At 36.0% G+C, this 21,532-nt stretch overlaps 1 protein-coding gene across 1 annotated transcript; it reads left to right on the top strand.

The window, feature by feature from the left end:
• Positions 1–627: 627 nt before the first annotated feature.
• On the top strand, positions 628–12,664 carry TESMIN (testis expressed metallothionein like protein). The gene is made up of 12 exons (XM_010222021.2): positions 628–1,177; positions 2,788–2,905; positions 3,785–3,843; positions 4,384–4,542; positions 5,144–5,264; positions 6,706–6,782; positions 8,174–8,265; positions 8,901–8,972; positions 9,141–9,243; positions 10,603–10,740; positions 11,317–11,492; positions 12,303–12,664. Exons 1-12 carry the CDS (start codon positions 701–703, stop codon positions 12,463–12,465), a joined length of 1,755 nt encoding a protein of 584 aa, XP_010220323.2. The 5' UTR covers positions 628–700; the 3' UTR covers positions 12,466–12,664.
• The last annotated feature ends 8,868 nt before the right edge of the window (positions 12,665–21,532 follow it).

Below are 21,532 nucleotides of genomic sequence, written 5' to 3'. Positions count from 1 at the left end.
TCGGTCGCGTGCGCCCCTCACAGGCGAGAGCGGGAAAGCGCGGGCGGGCGCCATGGGGGAAGGTGAAGGACGGGTAGGGGCGAGGAGGGAAGGAGGCTCATCCTGGTCTTGGCGTGCAGAGAGGGCTGCCAGGTCCCAGCCCCGGGGCTGCGGGGCGCAGGAGCTTCCCGCCGCAGCAGGCTCTAAATCCCGAAATGGCGGCGAGGGTGCTGCGGGCCGGCTCAGCCCATATGTGGTGGTTGGTGGAGATGCCCCATCAGTGGCGTGGAGATAAAGCAGTGTTAACTTTTGAGCTGTTAGTGTGCCGTGCCAGATTTGCTGGTTTTATATCTTTTCCCAAAGCTCATCTCCCCAAGCTAAGCATAAAATCCTGGTCTAAATCTGAATTGTTAACATGTTTAAAAGTTAGATGTGTGTTTTTGTTGTTGTCGCTTTAACATGTAAGGAGCTGTTTGTGTCGACACTGTGACCTGTACTTTTGGAAGCCCACCAGCAACCCCTGCCAACTTTATGTTTTGAAGTCTCGCTGTTTTATTTTGATTGGATTAATCTTAAGTGTTATATGTAAGTGCTTCTTAGTTTAAGACTGTTTCATTTGTTTCTAGATCTAAAAGCTACTCCGAAGAATACTGAACTAGAAAAATTAGTCATCTTCAAAGAAAAAAACAGATATGAACTAGCTGAGAGTTTGGCTGTGGCTATGGAGAACCAGATACTGCTTGACATAAGATCAGTTATAGATGGTGGACTCGTAACTGAAATATTTAGTCAAAACAGTCCAATTAGCTCTGAAAACTTTAATTTGGAAACCGCTTTAATTAATGATCCCCTTGAAGAGGGATTGGCGTCTGGTCAAGACAATCATTTATGCACCGTAGCCGTGGGGGAGACTTTGTTAGATCACTTTAAGTATCCTGTTGCCTTTGAAAATCCAAACACGCTAGCAAAAGTTGAAATATGTCCACATGCAAACAGCGGCTGTGACCATGAAGATCTTGAAAAATATAAGGAACTGAATTATCAAGAAGAAGCTGAACATTTGCATTCCCCTTACCTGGCTTCAAATGGTGTCCATTTTCTTTCTTCTGTAGTGATGCAGCATAAAAATTGCAGTGATGCCTCTTCAAGCATTTCCTCTCTAGAAGGAGCTGTCAGTCAGAATGTCAGAATGATTCCAGTAAGGTTAAACAAAACAGTTTTTAGCACTGTTTATTTGTGATTCAAGTGCAGGATGTCAGCATGTTACAATTCATGTGGGATCCATACCATATTTAAAGTTACGGTGTAATTTCATACCAGAACAAATTTAGTAGTAATACTGAATTAGATTTCTCAGTTATATTGCTAAAAATAGCATGCAGTGAACATATGTAAGAAAGTAATATACATACAACAATAAATTTAGTCACTATTGTTAACTCCTCATGAACAAAGTAGTTTGGTAGGAGGTGTTTTCTGTTGTTTATCTTTTTTTTTTTTTTTTTTTACTGTTTAAAAGTTCTTTCTGTGTTGGATAAATTACCCTCTAGAAAGGTGTGTAGTATAAAACATTTGTGATCTGCCCAGGACTAAATGTGTGTCAGTGCTTCCTGCAGGCTGTTCCTATTTATGATGTTTCTGTGTGTTTGCATTTTTGCTTTTGTACTGCGGTAACTTCTCAGGGGTACCTGTCCTCTGAGCAGCTATCTTGAAATGACTGAACTTCCAGTCGACATTTGTTCCACATTAATAATTTGTTGAGGCTAAAAAAAAAGCCCTAATCCAGTGAGTGGGCTCTGAGATAGCCCTGTGGTCCCCCTGGGAGAGTCTATGATGCTCCCAGCAGAAGCCAGACAGAACCTGGGGAAACCTTCCATTGAAGAAGCAAAAAGGCAAATAGACCTCAGCACCACCAAACCCACTGGATTTCCCAGCACTGCTTCATCTCAAGCTACTTGAAGTCTGCCGTGATGGTTATGTGGCTTAGCTTCCTTTCTGATTTGAGATGGCAGATTTGGTTTAAAAGCACCTCTGTTTGGAAAGCTGTTTACACAGGTAATCTACATAACCAGGAGTCCTTTGATCACCTACACCTTCAATCTTTTGAGCCATTAATGAGATGCCAAAGGCTGGTGGAAGCTTCTAGAAAGGGAAGATGCAATTAAAGCATTGTATTTGGGTCAGGCTGAAGATGTTGAGAATTTGTTAGGCTTCACTTTCCTCTGCAAGGGACTGAAAGAGGAGACTTGGATAAAACCTGTGTCTTTATAGTTCATCACGTTGTGTCCACATGAATGCTGAGTTTGCCGTTTCCTCAAGGTCTTAGCACAAACTTACAGTAAGATTGCGAGTGCTTTTCCTGAAACGGAGAAAGCTGATAGCCTGTTTATGTACTGTTCACTTGCTCTTCTAAACTGTTATGTATATTAAGAGAAGCACACACAGATAGAGAGAAAATAGTCTATTTTGAACAATCTCGATTGTGATTTGGTACTACAGATTTGTTCATTTGTGTCTGTTCTGTCTTCTTTTCATAGCTTTTATATTTGAAAATAGAAATGTAGGTATTAATGCTATTTTATTTTCTCCAAACCTTATCTACATAGTAAACAGAAAAAGGGGTCATTTAGCTTGCACAGTGATGTGGTATCACTGGGTAGGTTGCAACAGTTACATATCTAATACATCCTGCAATATAAATTCTAATTTTCAATGTTGCTGTAAAACAGTTTTTTGTTTGTTTGGCTTTTAAAAAGTCGGAACAATTATTGCATAGAACAGTTACAAATAAAATGTTTTTTTCCTCAGGTGTTCAGGTCATTAATACCTCAAGTTGCAGGTGAGAATAACTATATTTGCTATGATCAGTTCAAAGGAATCCATAACAGTTCTGTACAGCCACAAAACTCGCCAGATTGCTTAAATGGTAAGTGCCCAAAGTGGCTTATAGGTGTTTCTTTTGTTTTGTTGTGCTTTTGGCTCCTCTTACAAGCTTAAAGAAAGATGTAAATAGATAATGCAATAGTTTCTGGAGATAAGAGATTGCAGCATAAACCTATACTTACCCGGTATGCTAGTATAGCTAAGAGGATTTGAGAATGGATCACTGCTTGTTTGTATGTGTTCATGTGCTTCAACCATGTAGTTCAGTGTTTTTTTTTTTTTTTTTTTTTTTGAGGCGGGGGTGGGGTGTTTTCTGCTCCCATGCTTCTTTCCTATTCATTCATGGACTGGGGAGAAGATATTCTTCCCTGCAGCACAGTTTTTTTTTCCTTTCATACTGAGGGATGAGGTTTTTATTTTGTTTTGAGGATTGACTGCAAAGGATGGCATTTGGACAAGTTGCACTCATGCTGCTGCTGATGTGAAGTTCTTCAGCAGTTGTTAGTATTCTGTTCGTGACTTTTCCACAACCCTGCTCACAGCTGAACTGACTTCCAGATTTGGTCTTACAAGGTTTATCCTGGAGTCTGACAGGACCAAGAAAAGTGAAGAGTCTATGTTCATATCTGCTGCTGATTTTATAATCTTTAAGTTGTTTGTATCAGTCACTGCTAAGTGAATTTTAGCAGAAAGGCAAATAAACCTTTGGAGAAGCATCAGACAGACACACATAGAAGCTTCTTTCCCAACAATCCTGAATTTAAGTTTCTTGTAAGAGAATAGTCATTTTTTTTCCATAAGAATGCAGTGCTGTAGTGGCACTAAAACTTTTTTTTTTTTGTTCTTGTTGATACTATCAGGGGCTCCTAGTCTATAATACTGATCTCTTAGTAAGTAAAGTGTTCTTTATTTTACATAATAGACTCTGCTGCTGGTGACTGTGCCTTACCTCAGACAAGTGCTTCTCTCTACGATGAAATTGTAAGTATGCATGTAAGATTTTGTTGTTATTATTGGAAGAATTTGTTGCTTATTTTTTATTTTAAAAAAGAAGAACTAAGTACCTAAAACAGTTTTTTTTTTCCAAGTGCCAGCAGGCCAAAGGTTCTTTCTGACACAGGACTGTTTCAGAATCTAATCTTTTCATGGAAGAGCAAACAAAAAAATGCTGCTCCATAGATGTGGTACAGTGCTACACAATACAGGAAGGGCAAATAGAATCTGGATTTTTCAGCTATTTCAGTTCCTATTGGCTCAAATCCTGTTGACTGCTCTCTGTCACTTTCATGTTCTGGCCAATTTCATGTTTAGACCAATTAAGGATAGGGCAGCTTGAAGAGATTTAGACAAAAATCATTCTGTTCAAGTATTATAAGAAGCTAACTGTCCCCAATATTACATTATTTACTTTGATATGCATGATTTATACAGTTAAAATTTATATTTATGTATTTGCATTGGAATTTAAAGTATCTTTTAAAGTATGCCTTTTAATATGTGAAGATATTTATTTTTTTTCAGGCTGAAATAAGAGAGGCAGTTAGTAACGTTATGGAGAATGACCAAGATGAAGCTATTTTTCAGAATTCAAATGTAGGCGAGTCTGGCTGCAAGTTATTAGCATTACACAGTGTCCTGGAAGAACCCAACTGTTCACACAGAAATGATTCCAGTCCTGTGGTAATTACATCTTGAAATCGATAGCAGAATTATATGCTAAAAGAAGTTATTAATTTATTTGTGGCACTAGCAGCGAAAGGTCCCCCTTACTAGGTGTGGTAGCTAGAATAATAAAGCAGTTGCTTTCTCAGACTCATTCTAAATGGTATCTATTGATAGTGATATTTTATCACTGTATTTGTTTTTACCCGGGAAAATCTAGATTTACAGAAATAAATGAAGTGAAACTTAACAGTTTCAGTTCAGTTTCATGTTCTGGTCAGGAAACTGAATCCTAAGACAGCATACTACAAAGCTAATTGGAATATGTCCTGCAAAACCCCATAGAGCATAATAGAGAACCAGGAATTCATCTCACCTGGGCTGAAGAGCTATAGTGCTGGTGCTTAGTAGTTGCTTCCAAGAACAAACAAATTGAAAATAAAGGTCAAAAAACAAATATCTAAGTGCATAATGGTTCATTCCTCTCAGACAGAGACTCCAATCTGTGATTATGCAGGATTTTTTTTTTCCAGGTGGCACTGTCATGAAAACCTTTGCACCTATATACAGGGAATTGCTGTTTCTTAGATGGAAGATAATAATTAGTTATTTATTCCAGGTGATATGCCAGTTGGATGGAGGTACTCAAATACTCTGTATAAACAGTTCTGGCACAAGAGAGCTAAAAACAGTGCATTTAATTCCCCAGTATCAAGACCAACATAATTATCCTCAATCAGGTACAATGAAAATGCAAATTATCTCCAGCATGTCAAATAGTATATCATAGATTGTTAATGTGCAATTGCATGTGTTTATGTTCCTAAGCAACATCATATGAGTTGAGCCAAAGTTAATGGAGCCATCACCATTTATTATTTTACTTTATCTTACAGTACCCACAAAAGTGCTCTGCACTTAAATGAAATAACGAGAATGATGTAATAAATAAGTTGAACTTAATGTTAATAAATGTTAAAGTTGTTAATATACAGAGTCATTTCTATATGAAACATGTTTACCATAATCAGCTGACACATCTGCATTTACCCCAAATTGCCACCATATGTCACTGTTTCTCTATCAATAAAGAGTAACTTTGAGGGCTATGCTTGTATTTTAGCCTTGGGTTTCACAACCTGCAGAGTATGTGTCATTGATTTTTACATCACTATGTAAACTTGATTTCCATTGTTTTTTAAATAAAGTGTTTTCTGTTTTACCTGTTTAGATGCTTAGTAGAGTAATACATTTTCATCTGATCAACACTACAGTTTATAAGTGTAGGTTAAGTTTAACCTAAATATTTCTTTTCCTAAATATAGCTTCCTCAGAAACAGTATTGTTTATTTTATTATTTGTTTTATTACTTATAAAACACAAAAGCACTTAATGGTGCATATGAGTGGCAATATGAAAACAAGGCACTTTTAATATTAAGCATCATACAAGCATTGACTGCATCTTTGAATAGACACTCCAAATATAGATTATGTTTATTATGAAATAAGTACAGTTCTAAGAATTATCTTGTTATTTCATTAAGCCTGATCTTTGCTTGTTTTCTGCACAGGCTGGGATGCTTATATAATTAAAAGCACAGTTTCACCAGGACTTATGCAAAGACTTACTCTTATGGCTGTGGTTTTCTCCATGGGTTTTTAGTATTTTTTTTCTCATAAGCTCAGTACCTCAACACTAGATGCTCTCTCAGGACTTTGGAAAGTCATCTCAGGATAAACATATTCACATGTTTCTGCCATTTTCTTATTTCATCAAAATAATTTAGGACTATGGCTTTTGAATTCAGATGTACTTGATGTCACGAAGTAAAAAAAAAAAAAATCCTGTGCTTACATTCCTAGCTGACACATTGTTGGCGTTCTTTTTCTGACTATTGTTTGTGTGTGGTGAGGTTTTATGAGGAAGAATATTGTTTGAAACAAAAAAATCTAGGCCCTCACCTGACAGTGTTTATTGTAGGAAGAATGTAAGTTTGTTTTCTGAACTGAATTGTAGCAAAAAGTGCTACAAGAAGACAGATAGCATCAGGATTTTTTTTTACTAAAACAAATTAAAACTTCCCATTGGTGTCTGTGCTTTGTTCAAACACCATCATGTGTAGAAGAAACTTCATATGTGGTGAGTAGTTCTATTTTCTTTAAATAAGTGTCTTTTCAGATGTGGGTAATCCTGTAGCAGCTGTACTTGGTCAGCTTTTACCAGTTCCAGATAAACTTGATTTGAATGAAAATCAGGTAAAGAAACCTTTTTCTTCAGATTTATTAAGCACAATATAAACTCATTTTTCTTTCCTTAAATTGGTTGTAAATCTATATAGGGAAGTGACAGTTGCATGTAGTCTCTAAAGAATGCTTGGTTAGCATATACACTTTCAGTGCTGCATCCAATATACTGCTTAAATATAATGGCTTCTAATTGATTTCAACATTTTCTAGAAATAATACCAAGAATTAAAATCACAGATTTTCATGAGAAATAAATTTGTTACAAATTGAGACTTGAATTCAGTATTTGTATAGGCTGTTATTTCTGAAAACCATGCTAAGACTTTTCTGGATGGTAAAGGAAAGCACATTGACTTTTAACAGAAGAGAAGGAATATTTTCTTCCAGTAGGATTTCTGGCTCTGTTCTCTTTTGATCAAGATTTAATGGTAATCTTTTTTACTTTTTTTTCAGTTATTTTTTTGCTGATGGAGTAAGTAGTAGATCAGTATTACAATTTATTTTAGATAACAAAAGGTGAACACAAAGCTAATAAATTTTGGAACTGTTTGATTTCTAGTGAAATCACTGATTCCAGCAGAGTTTCTACAATGTTTCTGCTTGCAACAGAGGTCTTAGCAATAGTCACCAATGCAATAATCACCAATTTGCACCAGCAATGCAAAATTTTCCCTGATATCTTTTGATTTGTGTGAAATGAATATGTGATATCAGTACAGGCACAGAGGATGATTCGTGGATAGTGGCCACTTTTTTATCCTCAGTCTGTTCTTCTGTAGATTCCCTCATCATGCTTTAAATATACTTATTTTCCTCTTCTTGACTATCAGCTAGATTCATCAATGATTCAAATTAAGGGTGATTTGCAGTGATTCCCTGCCTGATTTATCTGTAAATCCAACATAACCTTTCTTACCTTGTCTCTCCACAATAAGGCCCTTATTAATCATATGTCTGTCAAAGAGAGCAGCAGATCTGCAGTCTGTTCTGTTGGCTTGTGAGATGATTCTCTTAAGTTTTGCTTTGTCTTCAAGCTATTACATGCCTTATTTCATCCATATTTAATATAAATAATCAGTTCACTAGCCAATTTGAGATGGCTGGAATCAAAAGTAACTGAACCCAGAATTATGAGTAAATTGAAAATAGTGTGCCACCACTGTGCAGTATTGGAAACTGTTCTTGGTTCTTTGCCCTGGGGGATGCAGGGGTCCCAACATACTTTAGATTTCAAAGAGAATGAGAACAGTTCTCATGACTTTTTGCCTTCATGAGTTTTCTGGGTATTCTTGGTAATCAAATAATTCCTGGAGCATTTTCACTGTATTAAATTTTCTCTGCTAATTTCCGGGAGCCTCTTTAAAAATGTAAGAAGGTTTTATGCATTTTATCTTGAGCAGTTTGAAAATGGATCCTTACAATCAGTAGCTAGTACTGCCACATACCATTCAGAATCAAATCTCCAAGGACCAGGGAAAATAACTTCGGTCAGGTAAGAAGTGTGAAACAGTCCATGATTACTTTTGAATTTAAAGCTGGCAATGACTTCTAGACATTTTAATGTTCCAAAGCTTTCCCCTTCTAATAAAAATGCAATTCCGTAAAAATGCTTTGTGTATCTATATGAGTAGTCATGATGCCAGTTGCTGGCAGTCAAGACTGTCACCTGCTTCAGAGTTTCTTAGGATCAATGTAGTTATGCTATCCATATGGCTGAAAATATTTAATTTTCTAAGTTAATAGGAACATTTTCAAATCTACCTACTATGTATTTAGCTTGTATTTCTAATCCTATTGGAAGTCTTCTAATAATGTTTAATTAGAGATCCTTTTAAAGTAAGACACAGATGCAATTCCAGTGTGAAAGGTGAGAGACTTTAGCAGTCACATAGCCCGTACTTGATTGAGAAGTTGGCAGCCCTTACTGGTGACAGTTGGTGATGCTACTTACTTAGTCTTCTCTTTACCTTACTGCACCTCTGGGAGTCTATGCTTGTTAAATACTGCTGATATTAGTGTCAAGAAAAAAGAAAAGTATTTATTTTTTCAAAAGTATAAAATAATTGATTTCCGTGCTAACTGTATTTGTGTATTTTTTCTATTTTTTTCCTTTTACAATCTGTCTAGCTTACAGTTTGGCTCAGGGGATGCAAAGTCCAAAAAACCATGTAACTGCACTAAATCTCAGTGCCTGAAATTGTGAGTAATAGTTTACTTTAGAAAATGTAACATTGAAAGAAAAGCACTTTGTCTATGTGTTTGTTGTACTGCATCATGTTTCTTTCAAACTAGACTACTGTGAAGTAAAATAAAACTTAAACCCAGTTAATATTTTCATTTTTATGTTATTTTATATGTTCATTACAGATATTGTGACTGTTTTGCTAACGGTGATTTTTGCAACAATTGCAACTGCAATAATTGTTACAACAATCCACTTCATGAAGCTGAGAGATTTAAGGCCATTAAGGTAATAAAAGTACAATACATATTGATATTTGCTTCATATATGAAAAATACAACAGTATTGTTTTTTGCTTTGCAGTAATTGGAATATATTATTTTTAACCTAAATGAAGTAAAGCCAAATTTGCCTTTATGTTACTCTTGCATAGAACAGATTTGGGGATTTTTTTCTTTCCCTTTATGGAATTTATGCTACTCTGCATTTTAACTAGTGGTATGTTAATGGAATGGTCATTTTTGTTCTTGGAAGGAAGCGTGCAAACCCAAATTTCATTTCAGAACATATTTTCACTTGAACAAAAATATTTTGTCTCCCCTAATCAGACAGTTGTTAATAGAAACCAAATAATTGTTATTATTACCTAAATTATTATTTTCCCTGGACAGATTATCTGCAGTTGTCTGTGTTGTTCTCTTTGTTTGACGTATGCCGTAGTCCAAAGAGAGCTCCCACAGCAGCAGTGTTGCTTCTATGCTTGGGGTCTCTGAGTTTACAGTGTATAAAGAATAATATGTGGGCTAATTGTGGGCAGCAGTTTAATCAATTAGATATGTCTTATATTATGTTGTAAATTTTAAAGTGAAAATAAAAATATTTTCTACTGTTTATACACTACAATAAACATGTTTTGCTATCTTTAGACTCCTTGTGTGCAGTTCTTCTCTGTATCATTCACATTATCTCTGGATTGTAGGAGTTATTGATCTAATTAGATTTAGAACTTTGAATGCAGAGCAGTTTTTGGTATTAACATCTAACAGCTGTTACAGTAATCAGATGCTCTAGAGTAGTTGAGCTGATGGACTTGGTGGTGTTGAAGCACTCTCTTCACTGTGCAAAAAGCATCTTTTAGAGTAAAACAGGTCTTGTGTTTCCCTGGAAAGAGCGTTCTAGTTTCTCTGCATCCATAAATATTGTACATAGAGGACATGGATTTTTCAGTTTGCTTTTTAGCAAGTCATGGCAGAATGAGGTCTTTGGACCTAATTAAAATCTGCTGTTCCAGAGGAGTGTCCAACACTGTTTTCAGTAAATGGGCTTGTATTGAGCCATTAATGAAACAAGATATTAGTCTTGTTAATCTTGTTAAACTCTCTCTGCTGAGATACGCACACCACTATTCAAGGGTGCTTTTTTCATTGAGAACTTTTTATTTCTGGTGAGAGTGGTTTCAGTAGTGAGAGAAATTCCTGCTCTCACATGCCCTGCAAGACACCTCTACCCATTCACTTCATACCTCAAAGGATGAGAGTGACAAGTAAAGTTTTTTTTGTTTGTTTATCATTGAATAGCAGTCATTTAGGTTAAATCACTTAAAAACATGTGTATGAATTTCTCATAATCTAATACTTTCTGTTCTAGGCCTGTCTCGATAGAAACCCAGAAGCTTTTCTACCCAAGATTGGGAAAAGAAAACTGGGAGAAATTAAACCTCGCCATACCAAAGGATGTAATTGCAAGCGCTCAGGATGCCTTAAGAATTATTGTGAGTGCTTTGAGGTCAGTCAGGTGAATTTTGCAATCATTAGTCATGATCTTAACATGGATGAGTTTCTGTAACTATTTGTCACTAAAAATAACTTCTTTTTTTTACTGTTCATCATAAAACTTACTGAAGATGAGGGGAGGAGTCTCTTTTTTGGTATGGCTCTAGCTTCCAACAATTAAATCAGGCTGAAGTTGATCAGCTAAAATGTTTGATATCAGGTTCTAAGAACTCTAGTTCCACAAGAAAGAAATGAGGCATGGTTTTCTGCTAATCCTGGTAGTTGACTTTTCATTTATTTTTTATTTTATATGTATATAAATATATATATAGTTACCTTGCAAAGATACCTTCAAATTGAGAGGAGTGAATTGTCCATGATAATCCAGAGATAATTCAGATACAGATAATCCTTGGAGAAAACTAACTTGCTTCCTTACTATATTGATATTGATGATCTTAATTTGCAAGTGTCCAAGCCCATCACATCTAAAATAAGTCCCTGGAGATACAGCTCAAATGGATACTCATATGTTTGTTTAATATAAGATTTATACATTTTTTTATTCTGAGTATTCTATATTTGCCAGGCCAAAATTATGTGTTCCTCTATTTGCAAATGCATTGGTTGCAAAAATTATGAAGAGAGTCCAGATCAAAAAAAGCAGTTGAATATGCCAAACTACACGGACATTGGAAATAATGAAGGAAATAGCCCAGTTTTAACATCAGCATTTGAAATGTTCCCAAAATTGAAGACAGACAGGTGAATATTTGGGAATGACAGTGCCTAATCCATCAATCTATCTGGCTTCATTAATTTTGTTATGTGGTCATTATTATACTTAGCAAAGTGACTAAATGATACATGGCTTGTATACACACATTTGTATACACACGTGTGTATAATGCATTTTCACTTCACATTTTTTATTTATAGAAAAAAGAGAGTACAAGACTATCTTAGGGAAAACCCTTTAGAAATATGGTATGCATATTCCTAAATATGTAGAATTAAGGGTTATATTTATCATGCTCACAAAACATTAATTATTTATGTGTTTATCACATATTTCATTGTCTCTCTCATTTTAAAATCCTTTATCTACCATATATTTTTCCTTCAGTTTCTCCTTTCTTTCATTTTTCTGTGCTTAGGTATCAATTTGTAGGAAAACCTTGCCCAAAGGTAAAGTAAGAAAATTATATCAATACAAAGTTTGTGTTGTTCAGTTGATGAGCATGTTTGTATCCCATGGTCCATCTCCTCTGAATTTTACCTCAGTTGATAAATTGGGCAGCATTTGCATCAACTAATTTTGTAGTGAATATAGAGTCTTTCAGGGGATTAATTACAAAAACTCAAGCCATCTTCTGGCAGCAAAAACTATTCAGTGAAAAACAGTGAGATTCCTACAGGGATATGTTTTGCAGTAACAGTGCAGTGACTCTGATTCAGCTCTTTGCATTCTAACTCTTAGTTAAGAGTTTTAAATACAAACAGTAATTTGTCTTTTAAATTACTTTATGTATTTAAAATGGAGATATTTTATACTAGTTTCTTCTTCCCCGTCAGGCAACCGGCTGTATGTATATCTTGGGAAGAAGTGAAAGCAACGTGTGCTTATCTCCTGGTGCAGGCTGAAGAGGCAGAAAAAGGAGGTTACTCTGTCTGTTTATCTGAACGAATGATTTTGGAGGAATTTGGGAGATGTTTATCCCAGATACTACATGCATAACTTACATTTAAAGAACTGAAAGTTGGATGATGTTCAATATAGTATAAATCCAATGAGTGTTAATTTTGATATGTTGCTACAGTCTCCATAGTTTTGCCTCTTGATGATGTTACTTTAATCTTTCATAGGACTATTTGCATTGACTTTAGCTGAGTAGTTTCTGATTATGCTGGGTTGATGTGATTGTAATCACACCCAGCATTTTTCAGAGTAGCCGTGTTAGACTAAATTTAATATATTTTCCACTATAACAGATTTTTTGCTGTAATATCTATACTCTTAATAATAGTGAGTTTAACTTAAAATGTCTTTGAGATGTTTATGTAAGTAGAGATATAGTAAAAACAGAGTAAGAACCTTAGACTTTTGTGTTATTACATGACTTGGGAAAAAAGTCAATTTCCAGCTGTAGTGGGTAGTTCTACTAAATTGAGCTTTGAGACTTCCAAAATTTGGCAATTAATTTTCCCAGTCTGCAGATTTACTTTATTTGGATTAACATAATTTGATGTTTAACATTGAAAACGACATAAAAAGCAATTTTGATATCCTTCTCACAACTCCCCTTCCCAGTGTTAAATAGTAGATGTTTTAGACAAATGATTCCCATAAAAACAGGAGAAAGATGACCTGCTTTTTTCTTCTATTTTAAAATGCCTTTTACGAGAATGTGACACCCTTTTTTAATATACGTAGAATATAGGATCAAAATTTGCTGAATCCTACATTTGCAGTCCACTTTACTGTAAAGCTCAGAAGAGTTTTTGTTTATTTTTCTTTATGTGGACATTTTATCTGTGGGTTTTTTTTTTCCTCTTGTCATTCTTACTGGTAGGTTAATAGTTTTAATTCTCCTTAGCTAGAGTAAATGTGAAAAAGAAATAAAAAGTACTGAAAATGAGTTGAGTGATTATAAAAAAAAAAAAAAAGCTAATGATATTTGGTTCTGACATTTTATGATGCATTAACAATGTGGACTTAGATATTTTTAGCTTTTATGCTTAAAAGAATAAAGGTCTTGTGTTTTGTTGAATCATGAAGTTTCTTACCAGGACAGCAGGTAAGACTGCAGGCTGTTTCAACCATTTGCTTAATAGTGGGTGCTGGGTGGCCTGGGGGGGAAGGTTATGAGCTGTAGCTGATATGTGGCATTTGTGTCTGTGTTTTTAACAATTGCTACTGGCAATTGCTGAAGGTCATGGAAAAAAATGCCTTCCTGAAGTGCTGCAAAAGGCATCACCTATGAGCTTCGTATTTTCCTGGCTGTTTCACTTCCTGAAAGCATTTTCTGTGGCTTTTGGAGTGAACACCTATGTAAAGGCATCATCTTAAAAGGTACTTGTCTCCAGAGAAAGTTACAGTGAGGTTCACAAGGGCTATAGAGCCTCCTCTAAAGGAGAAATGAGTTAATCTCAGAAATCAGCTTGCTAGATTCATTCCCAGTAACGGTGGTGTTCAGTAGGATGAAAGGTAATAAAAAAAAGAGACTAGGGTTGGGACTTGTGACAAAAATGGATTAGAGTAAAATCAGAAATAGAACTGCGAAATAGAAGTAAAATGATTGAAAGGAAAGGAAAAAATAAACTTAAAAAATTGTCAGAATCTTTGGAGGAGAGAAAAAAAAAAAAGAGAGAATCTAGTTTCATCCTGGTACAGATGCATCTCAGTTTGGAAACAGGCATCAAGAGACGCTGCCATGATGTAAAGTGACAAATTATTAAGCCTAAAAGAAAGATGACCTCATATGACAAGGAAGAGGGGAATCATAATAATAAATAAATAAGATTGTGGCTATTGTGGTTGGAAAATAATCATAAAGAGAAAAAAAATGCAAGGAAAAAATAAAAGTAGTAATCCAGAGAATTAATGTGGAAACAAAGTGGGAAAGAAAAGATAATTCTATAGCTAAAATTAAAGCATAGAAGTGAAGAGAAGCTGGGCAAATAGCAAAAGAAGTGAATGAGAGAAATCCTGGGCTACCTCTCTAGGCTCCCATCTCTGATAAACATAATACAATGCCAAAACCCAAGATGTCATTTAAGAACTCTTAGGAGTTTTCATCAAATTTTCCTAATAAGAAAAAAAAAAAATGCTACAACAGTAAGGATCATGATGGGAAAGTGACTGTATAAATGAGAAGAACAGAAAAGGAAAACAGTAGAAATTTGAGTTCTGGGTGATACAAAAGATCAGAGCAGCACTAGAATGGATAAAGGGTAAAAAAAAAATACTACAGATGTAAAAAGCTGAAATTCATTATTTTCTGATATTTTAAGACCCATAAAAGCAGTTTGAATTAATATATTTTATATTGCAGGTGACGTAAACTCAGTCTGTAGAAACACTGCCACACTCTGTGTTGATGAGGAGTGAAATTATATTCTAAAAATAAATACAGGGCAATAGTTGGCAATATAGGATGGAATGGGCAAGTCTAGCAGAAACACTTTCTATTAAAGTTAACCGACTTAAAAATAAAACTGTTACCGAGAGTTTGTAAGCAATAAAGAAAGCTAAAACTGGCTTTATGTTGTTGATGGGTTATACGTAAAACATTGATAAAAATACTGGAGAACAACTGGGGCACATTCACAGTTCTGAGAATGTCAGATAAGAAAGATGTATCAGTTCTTGTAACTAAATGTAACCCCTTTTCTACTAAACAAAGGTTCGGTTTCATAACAAATACCCCAAGAGAAAAGTTATCTTGGGGAAGAGAGAGCCATAAAGCCAGTTCTGAGTAGGTCAAGGCAAATTGAAATTTGTACAGAAAAGACTCAGAAAAAAACTTAAATTGATTACAACGGCAATACCTATGTACTCCATTAGGGAAATATTAGCCTTTCAGGTAAGTTCAGAATTTGCTTTTTTTGCTTCATATAAGCATACTAAAAAATAGCTATGAATGAATGAAATTTCTTTAAATGGCTTTGAGTTAACAATTGGAACTAAAGGGCTGCCTTATGGTGCTGCTGCGCCATCTAGCGAAAGAAATCCTAGTCCCTACAGTTAAATACAAGAGAAAAGGATAGCTCAGAGCTCTCTTTACAGCAGCTATTGTGCTGTTCTTGGTAAATCATCCTCTCTTTTTACAATATTTTGTGGATGTGTTCAATTTCTGAATGTAAAATTATGACATAGCAGAGATAATTAGATATTCACCTTTCTGAGAAAATTAAGAAGGAATTAAGAGTAACAAGCAAGCTTGTGGGTTTGTGTAACTCTGTGAGCTACTAATATTTAAACCTTGCAGGTGAAGCACAAAGACCTTTTTGGATCTGAGAATGTGTCAGTCTGGTCTGAAAATGATCTTTCTTAATATCAAAACTATCTAAAACAAACTATTTATTAATTTTCCTGTGGATGTACGAGACAGCAGTTTAATGGCTTGGCAAACCGTTTTCAGGATTTTTAGTGCAGAGACTGGGGATCAACCTGTCAAAATTACTGAGAACTTCAAAGATAAGGTGTTTCTCTTGACTCAAGGTAGTGGCCTATTATCATGAAGTTCTACTGAAGGATGTTGTAATACGGTATGTGAAATTTTATTTAGAGCTATGGATTGATACAACCACGGAAAAATTATGTGAAGACTGAGTTTCTCATTTTATGTTGGATGAGAAAGCCAACCATAATACAAACCATTCCTTGATATCTCTACATAAAAATTAAAAACTGCTTTCTAATGTCTTGCCCATTAATGAGCTTGTGTTTTTAATTTAAAGTTTTGTAACAAAATCTGACAGGAGACCAGAGGAACCTGAAAGCAGGTGGAGCTGTGAGAGGGAAACCTGGAAGAGAATCACAACTGCAGCAATGCAGAGAGATTTAGAAAATAGCTTATAATTCTTCCATTTTTTTTTTTTTTGCATCAATTTGAGGTGAGTCATCTCAAAGATGACACAGTTTTCCTATCCTTTACTAAAAAATATATTTTCTAATATTTCCTACAACAGCATTATTTTTTTTTCAGAGCTGTGAAACACTGCTACCTCAGAGCCACCTTCTGATCGACCAGTAGTTGCCAGACATGCGACAGGGTAAGCCCAAGGTCAAACCACATCAGCAGCTCAGGATCAGAAGGGTACATGGCTGTTCACAAGCATATTTATAAAGCAGCTCAGGCCAAGAGTAAAGGACTGAGCTTAAACGCAGCTCCTGAGGAAAAAGGGGAGGTCCCCCTCAGGGGTTCTTTCTAACATGGACCATAAAACTAATAATGTCATCATTTGGTCTCTGTGACTTAGGCATTAATTATTTACATTTTTCAGTTGCAGGAATCTTTTTTTTTTTTTTTTTTTTTTCCTCTATTCTTTTCATTAGACCTGTTGCAGTAGGGGTTATGTGTATGCTTGGCACATGGGACGTTTGCAGCGCTGCTCCTAGGGTAAAGCGAGGATAGCTCAGCTCATTCTGTAGGGCTGTGTGTAATCAGCTAATGGGGCCTGGGCAATCCTACCAGATGAGCTCCATGCCAACTCCTGCAGCGTGGCAACCTGCTGAGAGGGCGTAACTCAATTGGGCTTAGACAGGAAGACATTCTGAGAGATGCTAATACATTGGTTGGCAAATGTACTAGTTGATAGCACACCACCAAGTTCTGTGTTGCAGAAATTGCGTGGTTTGTGGCTAAGGAGCAGAAGGGGGATCAGGGAAACCCGAATTCAGGTCTTAGCTCTGCTACAGGCATCCTGGCTGATTGTAGAGATATTCACTGAATTTCTTTGACCTTAATTCAGGAAATATTCAAGTCTACATTGACTGATAAAGTTCAGCATGTTGTAAAGCCCTTTCTTGAAGAGGACTTTTGTTGTCCCCTCTATGAAGTGGGATAACAGGCCACCCTTTTTGTTCTTTCATCTGCCTATTATTAGGGACTTGACCCCCTCGCCCACCCAAAGTCCCTCCATTTGCTTCAGCAGACCCCTTTAGGCAGGAGACTCAAACCCTGAACCTGTCCTCAATACAGTGGGGTCCTGGTCACAATTGTGGCCTTTACTGTAATGTAAAATGTAGAAATACTGTTCTTAGGTTAAGGAGAGGAAGAGGTGTATGGTGGATTTGGACAAACCCGAGAGCTGTCCTGTGAGATGCCCCAAAATAACACTTCCATAAATCTTCATTATAGTGTGGATATTTGCCATTCAGTATTACCCACTTCAGAGACCAAATGTGACTCATTATTGAATTACTGCAATCTGTGCTGATGTAGAAGCACCCCTGACACTATCACTCTGTGAGCCATTTTTTCAGAGTAATTGCATTAGTAATAGCTGGTTACACAGCAATCTCATGTTCCTACAAAATTAAGGTAATTACTGTAGCTAGAAACACATCCTTCTCTATTCTGTGCTAGCAAGGAAGCTGGTAAAAGACAGTGTAATGTTTTCAAGTCTTTGTAACAAGAGAAACATTAAGGTATAATTATATTATTGACTTGGGGGAGGGGAAGTCTACATATTTGCGAAGAGCTTGGAAACAAATTCATATCTTAAAATTACAAATTACTGTTGCACAAAGGGAGAGAAATAGAAAGAAAAAAAGATCTTTTTTTGTTTAGGTTCCTTATTGCCACTAGTATGTAGGAAATGTATTTGGAATATTTGAAGAGGGCTGTGTTCTGTGCTTTGGAAGAGGCAGATGTCTGTCTTTGAAGCAATTTTATTATGCAGAAGGTAGTATGTGCATTTTTTCTTTGAGATGGATTGGCCAGCTAGTGTGGATTCATCATTAAACTAATGTAAATAGGAATTAATTTGTTCTTATGACAAACCTCCTGAATACTAGTTCACCTGCTGTAGAATTTTTAATTTGCTTTTAATTTTTACCTCAGTTTGGTATATTTGGGGAAAATCTGACATTTCACATTTTCTTTAGCAAAGTATTAGATATTTAGCATAAATCTGAAGAATAATAGGCCATTTCCACAAGCTTTGCTAGTGCATGTTTAACTCCTAAATAGTTTAAAAGAGATACTTTTCACAGGTATTTTGCAGTGTCAGAATTTGTTAGATAGAGGGTGATAGAGGTAGATAGAGGTCCTTTGAGACCAACAGCATGCCAGGATTTTTGTATGAAGAGAAAGGCTTGGTGGAAATACTGTATTTATCTGATATATGCTAAGAGGATCGGGGGCCACAGAAAGCAACTTGAGTAAGAAGCTATCCATATCTGATCTGTAGTCTCATTTTTCTATCACTAATTCCAATCCCATTTCATTGCATATCTTTTCTCTTGTCAAGGTTATTAAGATGTAAACACTGTCATAAGCAGGGAGATGTCCTCAATCAAGTTTCTGACTGCAGTGAATATAATAATCATTGTCAGATGTTGCTGCAGATCTGCTGTGGTTTGCAAGCTGTAAATGCTAGTGCAGATATAATTATAGAAAAAGTATGTAAGCTCCGTATTGTCAGCCTCTATTCCTCGTGTCTGCACTGTTAATAGAGCTCAGTTAAGAACTACTGTTTGCAAATGAGAAGAGTAATAACAACAACAAAAAGCCCACTGGTGCTTCAGTTTATCCAACTTTTGGGGGGGTTGAGGTGGAAGAGGAATGCAGCGCTGATGCCCTGCTGCTTAGGAGATGTTGTTGATTATTTATTTTATCTCTATGAATCACAGTAGTGCTTAGATAACAGCACATGCCAAAATTGTGACTATTGCACTAAAGCAACGAGAGAAAAATCGTTCTGAAAAGAGCACGGAGTCTAACCCACAGATGTAAATAGAAAGTAAAGAAAAACAAATGTTAGTTATCTATTTTTTTTAGACAAGAAAACTAAAGCAGAAAAATTAATTGTCTGGTTTGAAGTTTCAGGGATTTTCTCAGCTTAAAGACTTAAATTTCAGGCTGTGTGTTGCTCCATCAACACAAAGGGGCCTTAAAGAAACCCATTTTTGTAGTTTTCTACTTATTCCTCAAGTACTAAAGAAAAAGAGAGGAACAGCTGAACACTGAATACCTTTTTTGAGTGAACATGAATCAAATCTATTACATTGTTTTTGGCTTTAGTGGCAATGAGTATGCTATATTTTTCTCATTTCCATGTTTTAACATTTTTGCTTCTTCAGAAAAGTTTTTTCAGAGCTTTAGGCTACTTTTTACTGAGAGTCTGTCTTCTAAAACAGCTTTTTCCAGTTTTAAAACTTACATATCCCTTCACTCCTGATGGACCTGAGCATGTGCCACAGCTGACTTATTTGTTGGTGCAAGAAACACTGGGCGTTGAAAAGATCTCTTCCTTGGGAGTTGTCCTTGCAATTAGACCTGCCAGTAGGATTTTCATACCCACATGGGTCATGTTGAATATTTGGAGCATGGTTTCTGCTTTATAGGACTGGGACAGATAACAAGGGAAGATTTTCCTGTCTGATACAGGCATAAGATTCAGTAGTTAGTGAAATCAGTGGAATTCACTTGGCTTCAGTGAGTTGTGAAAGACAGTGGTCTGTTAGAAAGACTTGCCTGTATGGAGCTTTGTCTGTTTACATCTCACCCACTCACAGCACTGTTTCTTCTGGAGATAGAAACTGGTGTCTCTGCAGCATCATTCCCCCTTTCCTTGCACAGTTCTGCAAAAGGGAATAGCGAAAACTCAATCTCATATTTTTCCCAGCTTTGCTAGAGGGCAGAGTGTACAGCATGGGCTAGACAGCTGTAATGTTAAAAGCATCATGTGCAACAAACTTCAGCAACAGCAGAGCTGACAGCCAAGGTGACCCTAGGTGATTCTTTAACTGTAAACTCTACGGGAGATTATGGAAATGATCGTCGTCTATTACAATGATAAAATAATAAACTTAGATGACAGCTCCACTGTTACTGTTTTGTTTGCTTATATTACTATTGTACTTCGGATTCTCTTCCTGACAGCTAATGGCATAAAACCCATAAAAATTCCTTGAGGGTAAATTAAAAACTAAGCCAAGGAGAACTGATTAAAGAACATTATAAATGTTAGTGTGAGCAGGGTAGGAGTGCAAAAGGGGAGATGCTACAAAGCAGAGTGAGCTCAGATCAATGTTTGAAACTTATGTCAACTTCATACCCCAACTCCAACTGTGACTCTTTGCCAGATCGTATCAGTATAAATCAAGTGTTCTGTTTTATGGGACTGAATGCAACAGCTGTTCCTGTGTCAGTGTGATGAGGGAGCAGCTGACGCAACATTGCTGTGGGTAATAAACAAAACTTGACAACTTGACATTTGCACGGAAAAGTTCAGAAGCACCTTGCTTGCGAGACGCTGTTATTTTTTTCTATATATCTTGGGCAAGAATCCAACTTTTTTTTTGGAGAGAGTTCATGAAATCGTCAAGTACAACAGTCCTTAAATATCTCTTCAGACTAGCAAAGTTGGAGAAGAAAACAATCACTGTAAGTTTAGTTGAATTTAAATATATGAAATGATACCAATATAAGATATCACTTATCTGCATATTGATGCTTCTGGCAGCTATCTGAATGAGTTACAAACACATTTAATTCTTATTGAACCTGTTTTAAAGATAATGTGTCATGTACATATGAAAGATATTTGGCATTTTCTGTGCTGGAACAGAAAATCACAAAGGCTCTCTCTACAGGGAGACACCTCATTCTCTTCAGCAACTGAGTAGGTGAGAGTGAGAGGCCCAACACAAAGAGAAGCTGAATACGACTTGTGTGGAGTTGGATAAACATTGTCTCATTGCATAGGGCAGGTTTGGAAACATTTGAAATAATCTTTCTGATGTTCTGAATGGTACTGCTTCCCATGGGCGTTTATGAAAATTACAAGGGCAATTCTAAACTTTTCTTTTACTTATGTTGTTTCTTGCTTATAGCGTAAGAAAAAAAAGAAAGAGAAGAACCACATAAATAAACCTTTGGCTTCCATTACTTTCAAATGTATTTTTAATGATATAACATGAAGATTGTGTTGAAGCAAACAAATTTAACATTCTCTAGTCTCTAGAGAGACTTGCACTGTGACATTTACAGCAGTAACATTCAGTTAACATTTTTTAATTATTGTTTTTCAGCATGAGGAGAGGTTTGCAGCAAGTAAAGGAAAGCTTTGTT

The sequence above is a fragment of the Tinamus guttatus genome, unplaced genomic scaffold (genome assembly GCF_059628265.1).
Source record: "Tinamus guttatus ecotype Peru unplaced genomic scaffold, ASM5962826v1 Tinamus_guttatus_pri_ptg000240l, whole genome shotgun sequence".
NCBI lineage: Eukaryota > Metazoa > Chordata > Aves > Tinamiformes > Tinamidae > Tinamus > Tinamus guttatus.
This window is presented reverse-complemented; position numbering and strand designations above follow the sequence as displayed.